The sequence below is a fragment of the Magnolia sinica genome, chromosome 12, assembly GCF_029962835.1.
Source record: "Magnolia sinica isolate HGM2019 chromosome 12, MsV1, whole genome shotgun sequence".
NCBI lineage: Eukaryota > Viridiplantae > Streptophyta > Magnoliopsida > Magnoliales > Magnoliaceae > Magnolia > Magnolia sinica.
The window spans coordinates 52,383,164-52,400,045 of record NC_080584.1 but is presented as its reverse complement, the minus strand read 5'-3'; the positions used below and the strand labels follow the sequence as shown (position 1 = coordinate 52,400,045).

Below are 16,882 nucleotides of genomic sequence, written 5' to 3'. Positions count from 1 at the left end.
AATATATTGTTTGTATCGGGTAATTTATTGCACTTTTTGGAAACATGGGCAAGAAGAGTTCCAAACTCCTCGCGAAGATGCCTCGTGGGTTGTTGCAAATAGTGTCAATAGAGAGGCTAACTCAAAAATGGTGTGGAGTCCCATGGATTCAAAGGCCAAGAAGATGATTCTCGACAGGGCAGGGAACCATGTGAAGAGTGCCTCAAAGAAGCTTTGGTCATCACCCCTCTTTGCACAAAGATCATTAGATTCGATGTGGTCTTGTCTTCCGGCGAAAGAGCAGCAAAGGTTGGAGGAGTATATCTCCAAGGGTTGAGAGAAGGCGTGAGAGAAGCATTCATTTGCTCACAGTCATTTGTCCAACATACCCCCCGAGGAAGGTCCACCAGCTCTTGACGGTGTACCCAACTCCCCTCCCACACACCATGGACAACCCATGTTTAACTAATTGAGTCTTAACTTTGCCTAAGGACAAAACCAACATTTGGAAGAAAGAAGTGTTAGGGGCTCAGGAGGCAGCTTTTGATGCAATGACAGATGAAATCCATGAGTTGGATTTTTTAGAAGAGGAGTGAGGGTTGCTCGTAGAAGTTAGAGACAAGAGGGCTGCTCTTTCTCAGTCTCTATCACCAATCCAAGGAGGAGAAGACTAGATGGAGGCAGAGATCTCGAGTGGTCTGGTTGAGAGTAGGGGTGCACACGGTTCGGTTTGGTCCGGTTTTGGGTTGAAACCGGAACCGAACCGTTCCTAACAGTTCTAGGAAATTCGGAACCGGAACCGGACCGTTGGCACCCTAGAACCGAATCGGAACCGAACAGTTAAAACCGGTTCGGTTCCGGATCGGTTCCACGGCTCTGGGCTTTTTATAATCCAGCCCAATTGCAAGCCCATGTCCATCCATGTTGTGGTCTATTTGATGAATGATTTAGATATTGTATAAGGTGTGCAAAAAAAAAAAATTACGAAAATAATTGTTCTAGAGAAAATAATTATAAGGTGTGCAAAAATACATCGGTTCGGTTCCACGGTTCGGTTCTACGGATCGGATCCACGGTTTGGTTCTACGGATCGGTTCACGATTCGGTTTGGTTCTACATACCCCCAAACCGAGAACCGAACCGATGTCACCGGTTCTTTGATTTTTGGAACCGGAACTGGTGCACTCTAGAACCGGACCAAACCAGACCGTTTGGTCGATTCCGGTCCGGTTCCACGGTTCTACCAGTTAAATGTGCACCCCTAGTTGAAAGTAGGAGACAAGAATACAAAGTATTTAGGATTTGTTATCTGTTGATCAATGGAACAGACCACAGTTGGAGACTCTTGATTTCTCTCAGCTTTCAAGTGTGGATGCCTCGTCTTTAAAGGAAACTTTTTCCGAAGATGAGGTGGTAGAGGCTTTACAATCCATGTGGTGAGAAAGCCCCAAGCCCCAATGGTTTTCCAATACTTTTTTTCCAAAAATTTTGAAAGGTGGTCAAGAAGGATGTTATGGATTTTGTTACAAATTTCTAGCACCACAGTTGTATTTCTAAGGAATTGGGGGGCGTCCTTTATAGCATTGATACCTAAGTTGGGAGGAGTACAACACCTCAAAGACTTTCGGCCAATCAGCCTTACTGGGGGGGGGGAGGAATTTTGGCTAAGATGCTCGCTTCTCGCTTCAGGAGGGTATTGTCCAAGGTTATTTCCAAAAATCAGGGAGCATTTGTGGCTGGCGGACAGATCTTGGACAACACGTTGATAGCTCACGAATTTATTGACTCTAGACAGGGGTAAAAGAGAAGTGGAATAGTTTGTAAATTAGATACTGAAAAGGTGTACAACCATGTCGATTGGGAATTTCTTAACTACATGCTTATGTAGTTAGGATGCAGTGAGAAGTGGAGGTGGATTTGGGCTTATGTCTAGTCCGCCTCCTCCATTTTGGTTAACGAGTCTCCAAAAGGTTTCTTCAAAACATCGAGGGGCCTAAGGCAAGGGGACCCTCTCTTCCCGTATTTGTTTGTGGTTATCAAGGCGGCCCTCAATATGATGTTGCGAAAAGGACAAAGGGTCTTTTTAGCGGGTTTAGAGCATCGAAAAATGGGATTTAAATCATCCATCTCCAATATGCAGATGACACGATTCTATTTTATAACGCAAATAAGAGATCGGTGAAAAATCAACAGTGAGGCGATGTCAGGTCTAACGATCAATGTTTCCAAGACAGATATGCTAGGAATTCATCTTACCAAGGCCAATTTAAGCAGCCTTGCACGTGTTTTCTGTTGTACACCAGGGTCTTTCCCCTCCACGTACCTAGAGTTGCCTTTATGCATTGCGAAGCCGACAAAACATCCTTTGGATAGGGTGGTCAAAAGAATATAAAGGAAGATGGCTAGCTAGAAGTGTAGATATATGTTTATGGGTGGTTGTCTTACCCTCATTAAGGCGGCTTTCTCCAATATGCTTGTTACCAAGGCCAATTTAAGCAGCCTTGCGCATGTTTCCTGTTGTACACCAGGGTCTTTCCCCTCCACATGCCTAGAGTTTCCTTTATGCATTGGGAAGCCGACGAAACATCTTTTGGATAGGGTGGTCAAAAGATTATAAAGGAAGATGGCTAGCTAGAAGTGTAGATATATGTTTATGGGTGGTTGTCTTACCCTCATTAAGGCGGCTTTCTCCAATATGCCCGTTTATTTCATGCCCGTCTTTAAACGCCCTAAATCGGTGTTGGAGCGGCTTGAAAAGTTTTGAGAATTATTGTTTTTTTGGGGGGGAGAGGCACTAAGGATGTTAGAAAGTTACATCTTCTCAAATGGGATAAGGCGTGAAAGCCTATCGACAAGGGAAGAGCCAGGATCCTTGATTTGGGTTGTATCAATTTAGCTCTTCTCAACAAGTGGGTTTGGAGGTTCAGGTGTGAGGAGGGCAAATTGTGGAGGAAGATTGTTGCTTCTAAGTATGGCATGCAGACGAGGGGTTTGTTTACTAGGACCTACCTATACAACGCTTCTGATATGTAAAAGGCAATTGCAGCTATAGAGCATTTAGTGCGTAAGGGGATTGTTTTCTCACTTGGAAACGGTCTTCACATTTGTTTCTGGCTTGATACTTGGTGCAATGATAGGGCGCTCCAAGACCTGTTTCCCAAAATCGCGGCTCTGGCTCGTAATCATTTCATTTCAGTGGTGTCTTGCTATTTCCATTCCAAAAGAGCAGTAGTTTGAAACCCTCCATGCTGCAGGAATATGATTGAGGATGAGGTCGTCAAATTCGTCGATTTAATGACCCTTCTTCATAAGGCTTGCGGCTATAGAGTACTTAGTGCATAAGGGGATCGTTTTCTCGCTTGGAAACGGTCTTCGCATTTGTTTCTAAGTTGATACTTGGTGCGGTGATAAGGCGCTCCAAGACCTGTTTCCTAGAATCATGGCTCTGGCTCCTAATCGTTACATTAAAGTGTCAACTTGCTATTCTCATTGCAGAAGAACAATAATTTGGAACCCTCCGTGCCAAAGGAATATGACTAAGGATGAGGTCGCGAATTCATCAGTTTGTTGAACCTTCTTCAAAATGCTTGTCCCTCTCCTGACGAGGGGGATTCGATGGCTTGGGCTGCTCATAGTTCCAACCAGTTCTCCGTTAGATCGCTTTTGGTCTAATCAGTGCCCCCATCGCCTCTTCCTGGCACACACTTTCCATTTCTTTTTTGGTCATATGGAGCTCCCCCTCAAATGGTAGCTTTTGTTTGGTTGTGGGGGCAAAAGAGGGTTCTTACCATCAGCAATTTGCAAAGGAGATCCCTCATGCTCCCTAATGTGTGCCTAATGTGTGCGACAGACACTAAATTGATAGATCATCTATTTTTGCATTATCCCATCACTAGAAGAGTGAGGGATCACTTTCTAGGTTCCTTAAAGATGGCATGCATGATGCCCAAGTTAGTTGATAGCCTTCTTTGGGCTTCCCGAGGGGGGGGGGGGGGGTGGGGGAGGGGTTTGTCTATTTAGGGACCCCGAAACGGGCATTGTTTTCATAATGAGAATCCCGGGGCGGATGATGCAATTAGAAAGGTTAAGAATCTAGTCTCAGGGTGGGTTGTTCATGTCTATGCAGCCTTGGCTGCGAACTTGTCTATTTCCTTTTGATATTGGGTGCCTTGTATGCTTTTCTGGTTTTTGCGAGCTTCTAATAAAATTGTTGTTATCTCTTTATAAATAAATAAATAAATAAAAACTCTTCATCAACTAAGGTATTTAACCTATGTGGGCAAATGAACTGTTTAGACTGGACACTAGGTCATGAGCTCTCCAATTAAAAACAAAAACATCCACCATTTGGACTAATTGATGATATAGCCTGAGATATAACATTACTAGAATTGCCAACAATTACATTTATAAAAAGAAATTGCAAGAAATCCTCCCCCTAGGAACCTTGACCTCCAATTCAAATCCCCCAAGCCAAATTTCGATGAAAAGTTACTCTAATTCTACCTTTATTTACTCAAAGAATGGCACCATGCTAGACAGTCCTACATTACATCAAGGAAAGAAACATAGCAGTTAACCTTTCATGCCCAAGAGGGTGGACATCTCCGCTTCTCCCCTAGCCTTTGACCTCTTCTCATGCTCTGAGCAACCAATCCCTAAGCAAATCACACGCTGACACCCCTCAGAATTCTCTACTTATGAGGGTCCATTTGGTAAGGTGACTTTTTCCCACTTCTCCAACAAAGACTTTTCATGATTGAACATGTTGTTTCTTTCTTTTCGTCTCCCAATAAAGCACCATAGAACACAAGGGTTTTCTACTTTCTAGGAAAAAACCACCTCCCAACTGTTCACCTCTCCATTCTTTTTTAAACAACCAAGAAACCTTAAAAGGCTTTACGAAGTACACTCTGAATCTTTCAAACCCTAATGCAATGCATGAAAGAGATGATGGAGATGGACAGCCTTCTCTGTTTCTTAAACATGAAACACATATTAGGGAGACCATGTTTCTGTTTCAATGATGATGCAAGGCAACGATTTAATCCATTTGTTTTCATTTGAGAATATTCATGCTAGGAGTGAAGAAAGAGACAAAAAGAGGGAAGGAAAGAATTGGGGATTAGAGAGCATAATGCCTATCTGCCCTTAAATTCCTATTTATAAAGTTACCCTAAACAATACATTACTCCACAGGAACACACAATACAGAACTCATGTACCGATAGATATCTTACACTCCCCCTCAAGTTGGAGCTTAGATATTGCAAATTTGCACATGCTTAGCTTGCACACAGTCTCCTGAAGATGATGAGAACTGTAGGCATTTCTCAGAATTTTAGTCAACTGATTATTCATCCAGATAAACCACATGGCCAATAACTTAAAATAAATCTTCTCTCTCACAAAGTACAATCAACCTCTATAAGCCTTCAAACAGGAAAATTTCATGTCATTCAAACATCATTTGATACCCAAAAAGTGACCTACCAAAAAACTGATGGACACACTTAAGGAAAATTAGTTCGATTCTAGTTCGGATAACTAACAAATGACTGCCAATGGGTCAAAAATGCATATCAGTACCTAATCTTCCATCAGATCAACTGTCAAGGTGGTCCAGATCTTCGATCCAAATGGTTGGATAGTCCAGATCCTTGATCAACACCCTTAGGGCCTGTTTGGATGCCTGTAAGTTCTTTTAAGTTGTAAGTGACTTACAGGTGAAAGTTACTTACAGGTAACCTGTTTGGATGTAAGTTGTAAATTACTTACAGGTAAGTTACTTTTTCTGTTTGGATAACCTGTAAGTTACTTACAGGTAGAAAGCTGTATATTCACATCGAGCATAGTTTAGATTGGGGAATCGTTCTAAATTGTTATAATCATATAAAAAAACATGGGATCAAATATGTTATTTTGTTAAGCCCATCAAGATGAATATTTGAGATAATTATTAAGCTAAACCAATCATCAAGTGGGCTATAAAAGTGGGCCCACGAATTCAAAAAATCTATAATATGGAGTAATAACTAAATTGAAGCATTGAGAATAAACTTAAAAACATTAATAGAAAATCTAATAATTAAATTACTTGCATTCCAACTGTGCAATCTAATGTAATTTCCAAGGGCCAGCGCATCATCAATCCCACTCTATCATCAAAGTTTTTCTCATTCTCTAATGAGGAGTTTGATGCTCAGGATCTAAGAGATTCACCAACACTGATGTAGATCGTTAAATTACTTGCATTCTAACTATGTAATCTAAGAGATTCACCAACACTGCGAGTACATCACAGGATCATCAACCACAGGCCACAGTGAGACCAACCAGATAAACGATCTACAGGATCACCAACCACAGGCCACAGTCCCTGACGGTTTCATGGGATGCTGCATCACATGGTCTGTTTAGATTAGAGGCCTATGACACGTGAAAAAATACGCAGGTGCGTATAAGTGACTGTTTGGATGCCAGCGTGCCTTATAGAGTAGCGTCAAACCACTCCCGTTTTCAAAGGAGAAAAAAAGGGTAGATGAAACCCTACCATTTTAGGAGGAGAAGAGATAGAAGGCAGTAACTACAGCGAGATATTGCAGAGACGGAGAGAGATTTGGTGGGTTGGTGCGTTTCTCCCTCTTCCCCTCTTTTTAAAAATCTGACCGTTGAGCCTGTAAGTGACTTACAGGGAAGTGACTTCCCACCCCCATCCCCCTGCAGTTTTTTGGTAGATTTGCCTGTAAGTGACTTACAGGTTGTAAGTTACTTACAGGTGATTTTTCTCCCCCAAACACCACCTGTAAGTGACTTCCCTGTAAGTCACTTCCCACTTACCCAACTTATAGGCATCCAAACAGGCCCTTATATTGACCTGACCTTTGATCACCCAAATTGTGTTACCATATGCACCATTCATGACTGGATTACGGCCAAGAAACCACACCAATAGTATCCTAATCGTTTGATCAATTTCCTAACTTCTAGATGCTCAACAAGGGTCCACTAAATGTCCAGTCATCGAAAGTTTGGGGTTCACCGCGAAATTTAGACTATCTCTTATCAAAGGCATGAAACATGTGTTGGACAGTCCAGATGGATGGATGAAAAAGTCAGTCTTGGAGAACTTCAACCTAGTTCGCTCGCTTGGTGTACATTCAAAAAACCCAATTTGAATTTTATCATTTCAAGCTTTCAACTGTATCCAACTACTTATGGTAATCCAATCCAATAATGCATCCAATAGCAGGGAACGAGATAGCTAAAAAAAACCGCACCAGCAGTAGTAGGCCGTTGGATGTACGGGTTTGAGTTAGCGATGCGATGGACCGTTGGAAGAGCTTGTTTATATGAGAATAAACCCTAGGTATCAAATCATCCGAGTTATCGGCCTTGCACATCTCGTAGAGCTTCTTCACCTGCAGGGATATTCAAAGAATCGGCTCGAGAAGATGAGGCGAGAAATTGGACGGGGGAGATTTTGAAATTGTCGTACGGATGGGAGAAGGGAAGGGTCGGAAGCGGGGTCGCTTGCGGAGGAAGAATCTCGGACGTTGGCGGAGAGAGATCTGATATGGAAATCCCAGTCCATGTCTCGATCGCTTGCATTCGCCATCTTTTTTCGGGATTCGGATTTTGGGAGCGAGAAGGCAAAAGAAGGGTTTTAAATCGAGAGGGAGAGATATGGTCCGGCGATTCGCACGTGGGATTGGAGATTCGATTCGTTGCGCACGTGCAAACCAGGACCGTGTTTGGGGCGGTCCTAGTGGTGGACGGGGATTTCCTGCGAAAGCCTTTCGCAGGAAGTTCCTAGGTAGGGCCAGCCTTGATGTTTTTCATAAACCCATCCCGTTCATCTGTTTTCTGAGATCATTTTAGGACATTCTACAGAAAATTAGATGGATACAAAACTTGAGTGGACCGCACAAGAGGAAACAGTTTTGATTCAGTCACCACCGTTGAAACACTTTTAAGGCCATAAAAGTTTCTTATCGTGCTAATTTTTTCGTATTTTCACTTCATCCCCATGGGAATGACCTCATAAACCGTTTGGATGGCATATAAAAATCTAGGTGGAGCATAGGAAGGTTTAAACGGTAGAAAACTCCTTCCCCAATTTTCCCTCTCGTATGGCCCACTTGAGTTTTGAATCCACATCATTTTCTATATAATGTCCTAAAAGGAGCTCAGAAAACGGATGGACGGAATGGATTTATCACAAACATCACGGTGTACCCCACCCAGCATCCCAGCGCAGGAACTTCCTGGGAAGGCTTTCGCAGGAAATCCGCGTCCATGCCCTAGTGGTAGAAATGCGGAAGGTATGTGTTTCATCCATTCCGTTCATACATTTTTACAGATCATTTTAGAGCTTGATCCCAAACATGATAGTATATAACTCTCATATGGACCACACCACAGGAAAACAATAGTGATTGGATATACACCATTAAAATCCTCCCAAGGCCCGATGTACTGTTTATTGGACATCCAATCTGTTGATTAGGTCATACAGACGCAGATGAAGGGAAAAAACAAAGATCAACATGATCCAAAACTTTTATTGCCCCCAAAAAGTTTTCAATGGTCAACGCTCAATCAACATTGTTTCCTGCAATGTGATTCACTTGAGATTTGGATATACCTCATTTTTGGTTTCATATTATAAAATGATCTAGAAAAATATATGGACGGCATAGATGAAACACATATATCATGGTGGGGCCCACAGAGCACCGACCATCAGCCATTGGCTAGTGGCAGGGGAGTACCCAATCCGTTTCCGGGTTAGAGTCGGCCCATGAGGCCACAGATCTCGCCCAAACCCAAACCATGACCCATTACTCTCTGACCGAACCCGACCCGCTTAAAATTTCAATAAATTAGTCAAGCTTGACCTGACTCGATTGATTTGACCCAACCCACCATGACCCAACTCAAGTTTTAGAATAAAATATGACACTAAAGCTATCCACAACCTAGCTTAGATATGGTAGACACTTGTGTGATAAATTTTATCCTTATCTTTTTTTTCTTTATTTGGTTTTGGGTTTTGGGTTGGATTTGACTACGTTATTGGCCCAACCCATTGGTAACGCACATGGGTGGGGTAGGTTGGATCAGGTGAGTTAGATAGGGTTCAACTCAAGCCTGGCCAATTTACTTAAATGAGTCATGTTTCTAGCTTGACCCCCACCTACTCTCCATTTAGCTCGGCGAATACACTCTAAAGTAGGCCGAGTCTATTAATTCACAGGCTATCTTGACCGATTGCCACCTTATTGTCAAATGTGTTGGGCACATGGACAGATCTGGCACGTTATCTTTTGAGTTATTATGAATTGAATAACACGCTCACAAGATGACTGAATCAAGCGCCATCTCACCGCACCTTCTCTATCTCTATTAAGGAGATGAGAGGAGGGGAAAGGTCGTGCGTGGTGAAGGGCTAGCAACCCTATAAGCTACCATGTGCAGGTGTGGGTTGGCCTCCAACACGTCCAACATCTCTCAGTCAATACCATGGTGAGAAATATACATCTTTAGGGTCAATTTTAACAAAATTGTTCGAAATTGAATATAAAAAGCCAAATCAAGTAAGTGAGATTGCCCGGAATTCTATTATCTTTACTGTGATACCCCAGCCTTCCAATGCTTGGATGTCACCATTAACTTTTTTGATTTATTTTGGGACCTCACGTGCATACACGTGTTTTAAACTTGAAGACTTAGAAATTATGAATGAAACATTAATTTCAAGAACCTGAAACTTAATTAAATCTCTCACGCAAATGAGTCACACCATACAAATCAATCATGGACTTGGATCATTGGATCCATAGTCCACCATAGTTATCGATTGGGTAGAATTCTCGATAAACTGCACTAAACTAATATTCAATGCATAGTTTAATCAGTCAATCAACTAGTCCCTCGGCCCCGTGAATAGAAAGAAAGACCCCTTCTATGAGATAAGATAGTGCTTTGTTGGTTCGACCAACAAGCATATTGGTTTGACCAACTGTGTATAACTGAACATGAGAAAATTTTGTGCTCTATCGGTCCGGCTAACGGAGTTGTTGATTCCCATTGGTCTGACCGACAACAAATGTCCAATCAACAAACTCCCGCAGGTAACATACTCATGGACCACCAAACGGGGAAATTGGAGGCTATAAAAACCTCTTTCGTCCCTTTCAAAAATCGCAAACCTGAAAGAGAGGAGCGAGACAAAGTGGGTCTCGCTGCTCTGGATCGTTGAGTCTATCTAGGGTTGTAAATGGATCAACGGACCTGATGGGGTACCTAGACTAACCCATTTAGACTCAACCCAGACCCGACCGGTTTGTTAAATGGTACGAGTTTGGGTCAAATAATATACCTGGTTGTTTAACGAGTTTGGATCCCGTTTCCTTTATATTTGGATCCGGTTTCCTTTATATTAAGCCTCACCTAAGCTCATTTAGTCTAGTCTATGTTGCAAGGGACCCATTCAAACCCAAACCCGTCCAGACCCAGTTTTAAACCCGATAAAAATGCTTGCATATTTTAACAAGTAACATGAGAAGTCTAGACCCATTAGACCCAACCCATTTATAAATGGGTTTGGGAGGATCTCCCTCTACTAGACCCAGACCCATTTATAAATGGGTCTAATGGGGTTGACTCAGACCTGACCCATACCCCGCCCATTTAGTAAAAGGATCCCAGTCTAAAATTTGGACTCATACCCATTTAGTAAATGACGGGTCTAGTTTTGGCTAATTCCGCCCCAAACCCGACCATTTACAGCCCTAAGTCTAACTAGATAAATAGGTAAGTTGATTCTTAGGCTAAACTAATCATCAGGTAAACCATAAAAATGAGTCTACATATTCAAAATACTTGTAATGTGGAACAAAACTAAGGTGAATGCACACAAACAACATTCTTCCAATATTCACTTTATGGTTCAACAATAAATACAGTACAAAGATGCAAAACAGAAGTAGACAAAGGCAAAATTGCTTCAAAGAATACTGAGGTAATCACTATAACAATTTTCATGCACATATTTTAGAATAGGCTGTCATACAAATATCACTTCCTATTAGACAAAGATCAATGACCATCTCAAGATAATTTTTACAAAAATAGGTCCAATCAACATATAGTCCATTCATTTGTTAAAAATAAAATATATATCTCAAATAAATCTAAAGTATTGGGAACGAAGAAGATACAAAATATCCAAAGAAAAATCACTTCATATTACAATTGAGGGCTAAAAATTAGTCTAATATGTTTCAGACAATGTGGGTCATATGATGAGTGGATCATCTTGTTTTGTGGGCCCAAGCCCTAAAATCAACAAGAAAAACTGATGCATGGCATGGATCGAGCATACAATAGATGGCAGTGGACCCACTATCATGGCCTCACTTAATTAGACCACCTCATTTTTTAATGGACGTGGATTGTCTACGACAACTAGGTGGGGCCACTATAATGTTTGTGAGAAACCCACTCCATCCATCTGTTTAGAAAGATCATGTTAGGACATGGACCCAAATTTTAGGTACATTCAAAACTCAAGTGGGACACGACAAAAAAAATAAAATTAGATGAATGCCCACCATTGAAACATTCGTGTGACCATGGAAGTATTGGATCGGGCTAATATTTATGTATTTTCAGTCCATCTCATCATGAATGACTTTATTAACGGTATGGATGACATACAAATATCACGATGGACCCTGGGGGGGTTTCAATGGTAGGTTTTTCCCTATTCACTTTTTTCTTGTCATGCTGCCCACTTCAGTTTTGGATCTGCCTCATTTTTAGGCTCATGTCCTAACATGATCTAGAAAAATGAATGGACAAGCTAGATTTCTCACAAACATCCGATGAGTCCCATGCGATAGCAGTAGTAATTTGCATCCATCTTCAGATCAAAGAAAGGAAAAGAGGGGTGGCATGAAACCCTACTTATAGAAGGAGAGAAGCCTAAATGAAATTACAGAGAGAGAAAGAGAGAGGAGGTGCATTTCTCCTTGCATTTTATTAAAAAGCAATCAGTTAGCCTATTTCAAAGTTACAGGTAAGTCGAAACTCAACCTTACCTTTTTATGAGATTTTTGCAACTATTTATTGTAAGAAAGTTATAGGTTGAAAGAAAGTTATAGGTAACTTTTCTCTCTCAAACACCATTTATAAGGAAGTTGCTTGTATATTTCACACATTTTACACAAGTTATAAGCATCCAAACAACCACTAAATGACCAATGGACTACCACACAACGTCTCAAGCTCTCCAAGACATGTTCCACACCCCAAACGATCACACTAGATGGAGACAATCCTCAATCTATGATCGTTTTTCCTACATATGCACTTATCCACTTATCAAGTTCAAATCAAAATCTTTTAGAAAAGCTCTTTAATATTTTAAAAATGAATACATACATACATACATATACATATATATGTGTGTGTGTGTGTGTGTGTGTGTGTACTAAAATTCGTTTGGCTAGATAAGCGGTGCGGATTGAGCCACATGGCATAAAAGATATTTGAGAAGCATGTGCAGAGATTTAAAGGACAAATCATCTCTTTAGGGTTGCTTTTGGTATTTAGATTACCTCTGGATAAGAGTGAGCAACTATTCCAGCCATATCAGCCCTTAGAGCATATTTTGAGCATCCAACAAAGATAAGATCATAGTCAATAAATGTAACGGCTCTTTTCCAACTGGTTACATGTGAAAGCGCCAAGTGGACGGGCAGTTGTTCTCTTATCACTACTAGAAGGCTATAAATAGCAGCAGCAGATCCAAAGCAAAGAAACCCCCTTTCCGAACCTAAATATAAAAAAATACAAATTCAGTGCAACATTCTGTATCTAGGTTTAGTTCTCCACTGCTTAGCAGTAGTGGACCCTTAGGATAGATTTAGTTTGAGTTTGTCCCTACACATATGTCAAACTGACTCTTAGTTGTAGCTAATAGCTATAATTCTCATCTGTGTATTGGATCTGAAGGAAGACCTTAGTATTAGGAATCCATCTACCTATATTCATATGCTGGACCAACCATAGTTGTAATCTCCAACATTGCCTTTGCATCATTCACCAACACGTTATTCTCGAAAGCAGCTTGTTGCTCTCAACCAGGTCAATGATCCCATTGTGGTAGTAATTCATGTCTTTCTTTGCATTCACCTCTCTCTATTCTTTTCTGTTTCGACCATACAACTATTACCTTTAAAAGTCGTTCAATTTTTAAGACAAAAAAGAGATCATTGGAGGAAGAGCCCCAAACTTTGGCAATTGCCTGAGTAACGAGCGCGCGACAATTAGATGAATAGACAAACAATCAAGCAAGCGATCGAACCTTAATTTATCTCAACGCTAGAGGTCGATGGTCACGATTTGAATCGGACCCAATGGGTTCTGGCATGCCTGCAATCCACATACATATTTTGTGTAGTTGAATTCGAGACCAACAATATTTAAGAATAGTTTATAAATCATCGTCTCACAAAACTCAATAATATTGCAGTGAATATCTTAAAATGCATAATCATGATCTTAAAAACTTGATATTGTTACCAAGAGGTCTTCTCCATGAAATTACGCAATTCAGAATTAACTAAGCCACTTTTCCAACGATACATCTACTGTCAAATCAATCGTGACCATTATATTGTGTGCTAAAATAACAACACTCAATCTCATCCTCTTATACACAAAGATAGGTAGATGAGGCTACAAGGGTCACTTATAAGATCATCTTGCTCACACAACACACTAATAAAATTAAATGAAGCATCGGTAGATAAAATACTCATGGAGTATATTCCAACTAATGATGCCTAGGCCATATGATTGTTCACCTACCGTAAAGTACACATTATTAGGCATACATCTAATATATAATGCATAGATCCCACCTAAACTGTGCGATTGCTAACTCAACTCAATTATTCCCAACTTAGCTCAATACAAGTCATGACGTCATGATGAGATAGAGATCCTGCCTAAAGCTATGAATGGTGGCTCAATAACTCCTAACCTTGTTAAATAGATGCCATGCCTAAAGCATGTGAGTGCTAATATAGCTCAATACTCTTAACTTTGCTATCATTGTGAACCTTATTTAACTCCAAAAGGCTCATCCCCAACCACCAAAAACTATCAATTGTGTGATGGTATAAGCCAATAAACATTAAAACATGCAAATATCATCTAAACATTGCTCAACACGTTATGAATCCAATAAAAAAATATAGTTATTAGTAAAGATAGTTGTACCTTAAATCATACTTTCTCGTCTTTTATATTATTATAGAAGGTGGTTAAACCTTAGTGTACTTCTTTATCCTTAGCATGTCTTCCACGCACATGTTAGGGATGATCAATACCCGTGCAAGTGGGGAAGGCCGATTTGCTGACAAAAAAATAAAATAATAATTATAATAAAGGACTAACAATGAATACATGGTCCACCATTGATGACTTAAGGCCTAATAAGAATTAACTACATATGAATATTTAATTAATGTGTCATTTAAGGAAATTTATTTCATTATAACAAGCCTTAACTATAAAACATTAATAATTTATATTACCTACTCTCAAGGGTATATGGACTCCATCCTATCTCATGGGTGTAAGTCTCAATGTTGAACAATGAGACCTCTATCATTGCAATCAGTTGAGATTATAATAAAAACATCTTACATAGTCACCACACTTGCACTTTCAACTGATGTGTTGTCCATTCTTATAAAGATAAGACCTTCAGCAGCATAAACAACACCTAAGGCTTAAAAATCATATAATCCACACCATTTTGAGCTATTATAAAGCATGCAATATATTTAACTTCCATAGTTAAAATGACTATTGAAGATTGTTTCTTATTACATCATAAAAAACATCCCCATTCATCATAAACACATAACATAGAGTGAACTTTGCTTTCATCTTGATTATCTTCCTAAAATGCATTTGGAATAAGCGTGCGCCTTTTATTTAGTGCCTTGATAATATAACACGTATAATCTGTTGTTTATATATATAAAGTGAAAAATCTCCTTGACTACTATTAATGTGCTTACCCTAGGTAACTCTAATATCAATCTACAAGGACTACAACATAACATAAACCTTACCTACTACATAGCATGACATAGTACTTAAGGCTACTTATTGTACTAATATAAGACTAGATGATATAAATTGCCTCTCAATATCATATTGGGGACATATTTCTATTCAACTTGTAATATTTGTCAATATATAGAGGCTTCAATTTGTTAAAAATTGTATATTATGAATTCCTGTAAGATTTTCTTTTATATAATATATCTATACTAATTCAAAGCATTTGTAAGTGATCTTTTATTATTTTCACTTCCAGCATAAAATTTATCTTAAAATGTCTTTTATATCCAAATTAGATAGTAGACATTCCTTAATTGAAAAGAAAGTTGGACCCTAGGACCATTAGTGGATATTTTATCGGCTATCCTAAAAGGTCAAAGGGATTTAGGTTTTATTGTCCTTCTCACACTCCAAGGATAGTTAAATCAAGGAATGCAAAATTTCTTAAGGACAACGATAGTGGTGTACAACATAGGAACTTTAACTTTTAGGAGCAAATGGTGACTAATCCTATATCAGTTATAGGAGATGATCAACTTATTCCTCGTTACATAAATGGGGATGCAAGGAAAGATCGACCACAAGCTCCACAAGACACTCCCATGATATAAAAATCACCTAGTCAAGAAGAAGTGCCATTAAGGAGATCCGTAAGGGAGATGAAATCTGCGGTACCTGACGATTACGTTGTGTATCTTTAGGAGCATGAATTTGATATAGGTGTAAAAGATGACCATGAATCTTACACATAAGCCAAACAAAGTGCTCTCAATAGATTGATGCCATGGCAGATAAATTAAAGTTTATGAAAGACAATGATGTTTGTAATTTAGTCGATCTACTCAAAGGGGTGGTATTGATTGGTTGTAAATAGGTTTATAAAACCAAGCGGGATGACAAAGGAAAGATTGAAAGATATTAACCTTGGTTAGTCACTAATGGGTTCACTCAAAAGAAGAGCATTGATTTTATAGAAACTTTTTTACCAGTCTCTAAGAAGTACTGCTTCCGAGTTATTATAGTACAGGTGGCTCAATACGATCTTAAGCTACAACAAATGGACATAAGGACTATGTTTCTCAATGGAGAACTAAAGAAGAATGTGTATATACTACAACCAAAAGGTTTTAAAGTCCACACATCTGAACATTTGGTTTGTAAGGTAAAGAAGTCCAGTTATGGTTTAAAGTAAGCATCACATTAGTGGTACTTGAAATTTCATGAGGTGATTTCTCCATATGGTTTTAAGAAAAGTGCTACTGATAAGTGTATATACTAAGATCAGTGTGAGAAGTATTCCTAGTACTATATGTTGATGATATTCTACTAGTATGTAACGATAAATGAATGATGCTTGATGTCAAGGGATTTCTATCACGAAATTTTGAAATGAAGGATCTTGGCACCACATCATTTGTCACCGGTATATAAATATACCATGAAAGAGAAAGGGGTAATTTTGGATTATTATAGAAAACCAACATTAAAAGAATTCTTAGCAGATATGACATGCAGAGTTGTGCGCCAGGAGAGACTCATGTCATTAAGGGCGACAAGCTTAGCCTCTTATAGTGTCTAAAGAATGATATCGAATAGAAGGGAATGCAGGATATCTCATATGCATCTGTAGTGGGTTGCATTATGTATGCGCAGGTTTACACTTGACTTGACATAACATTTTTGGTTGGAATACTTGGGAAATACATGTCGAATTCAAGAATGGATCATTATAGAGCTGTAAAAAAAGTGATAC

General features: G+C 39.6%; 1 protein-coding gene across 4 annotated transcripts in view; it reads right to left on the bottom strand.

Annotated features, from left to right (window-relative positions):
• Positions 1-7,662, bottom strand: part of LOC131221378 (uncharacterized) — a 125,735-nt gene extending 118,073 nt beyond the window's left edge. For 3 of the 4 annotated variants that reach the window (XM_058216628.1, XM_058216631.1, XM_058216630.1), the window contains exons 1-2: positions 7,478-7,661; positions 7,260-7,400 (exon numbers count right to left, since the gene is read on the bottom strand). In XM_058216628.1, coding sequence (XP_058072611.1) covers positions 7,260-7,400; positions 7,478-7,597 — 261 coding nt within the window. In that variant the 5' untranslated portion in view covers positions 7,598-7,661. Of the gene's footprint in view, positions 1-7,259; positions 7,401-7,477 lie in introns of all 4 variants that reach the window. The other variant, XM_058216632.1, reaches the window with a different exon arrangement.
• Positions 7,663-16,882: the final 9,220 nt, after the last annotated feature.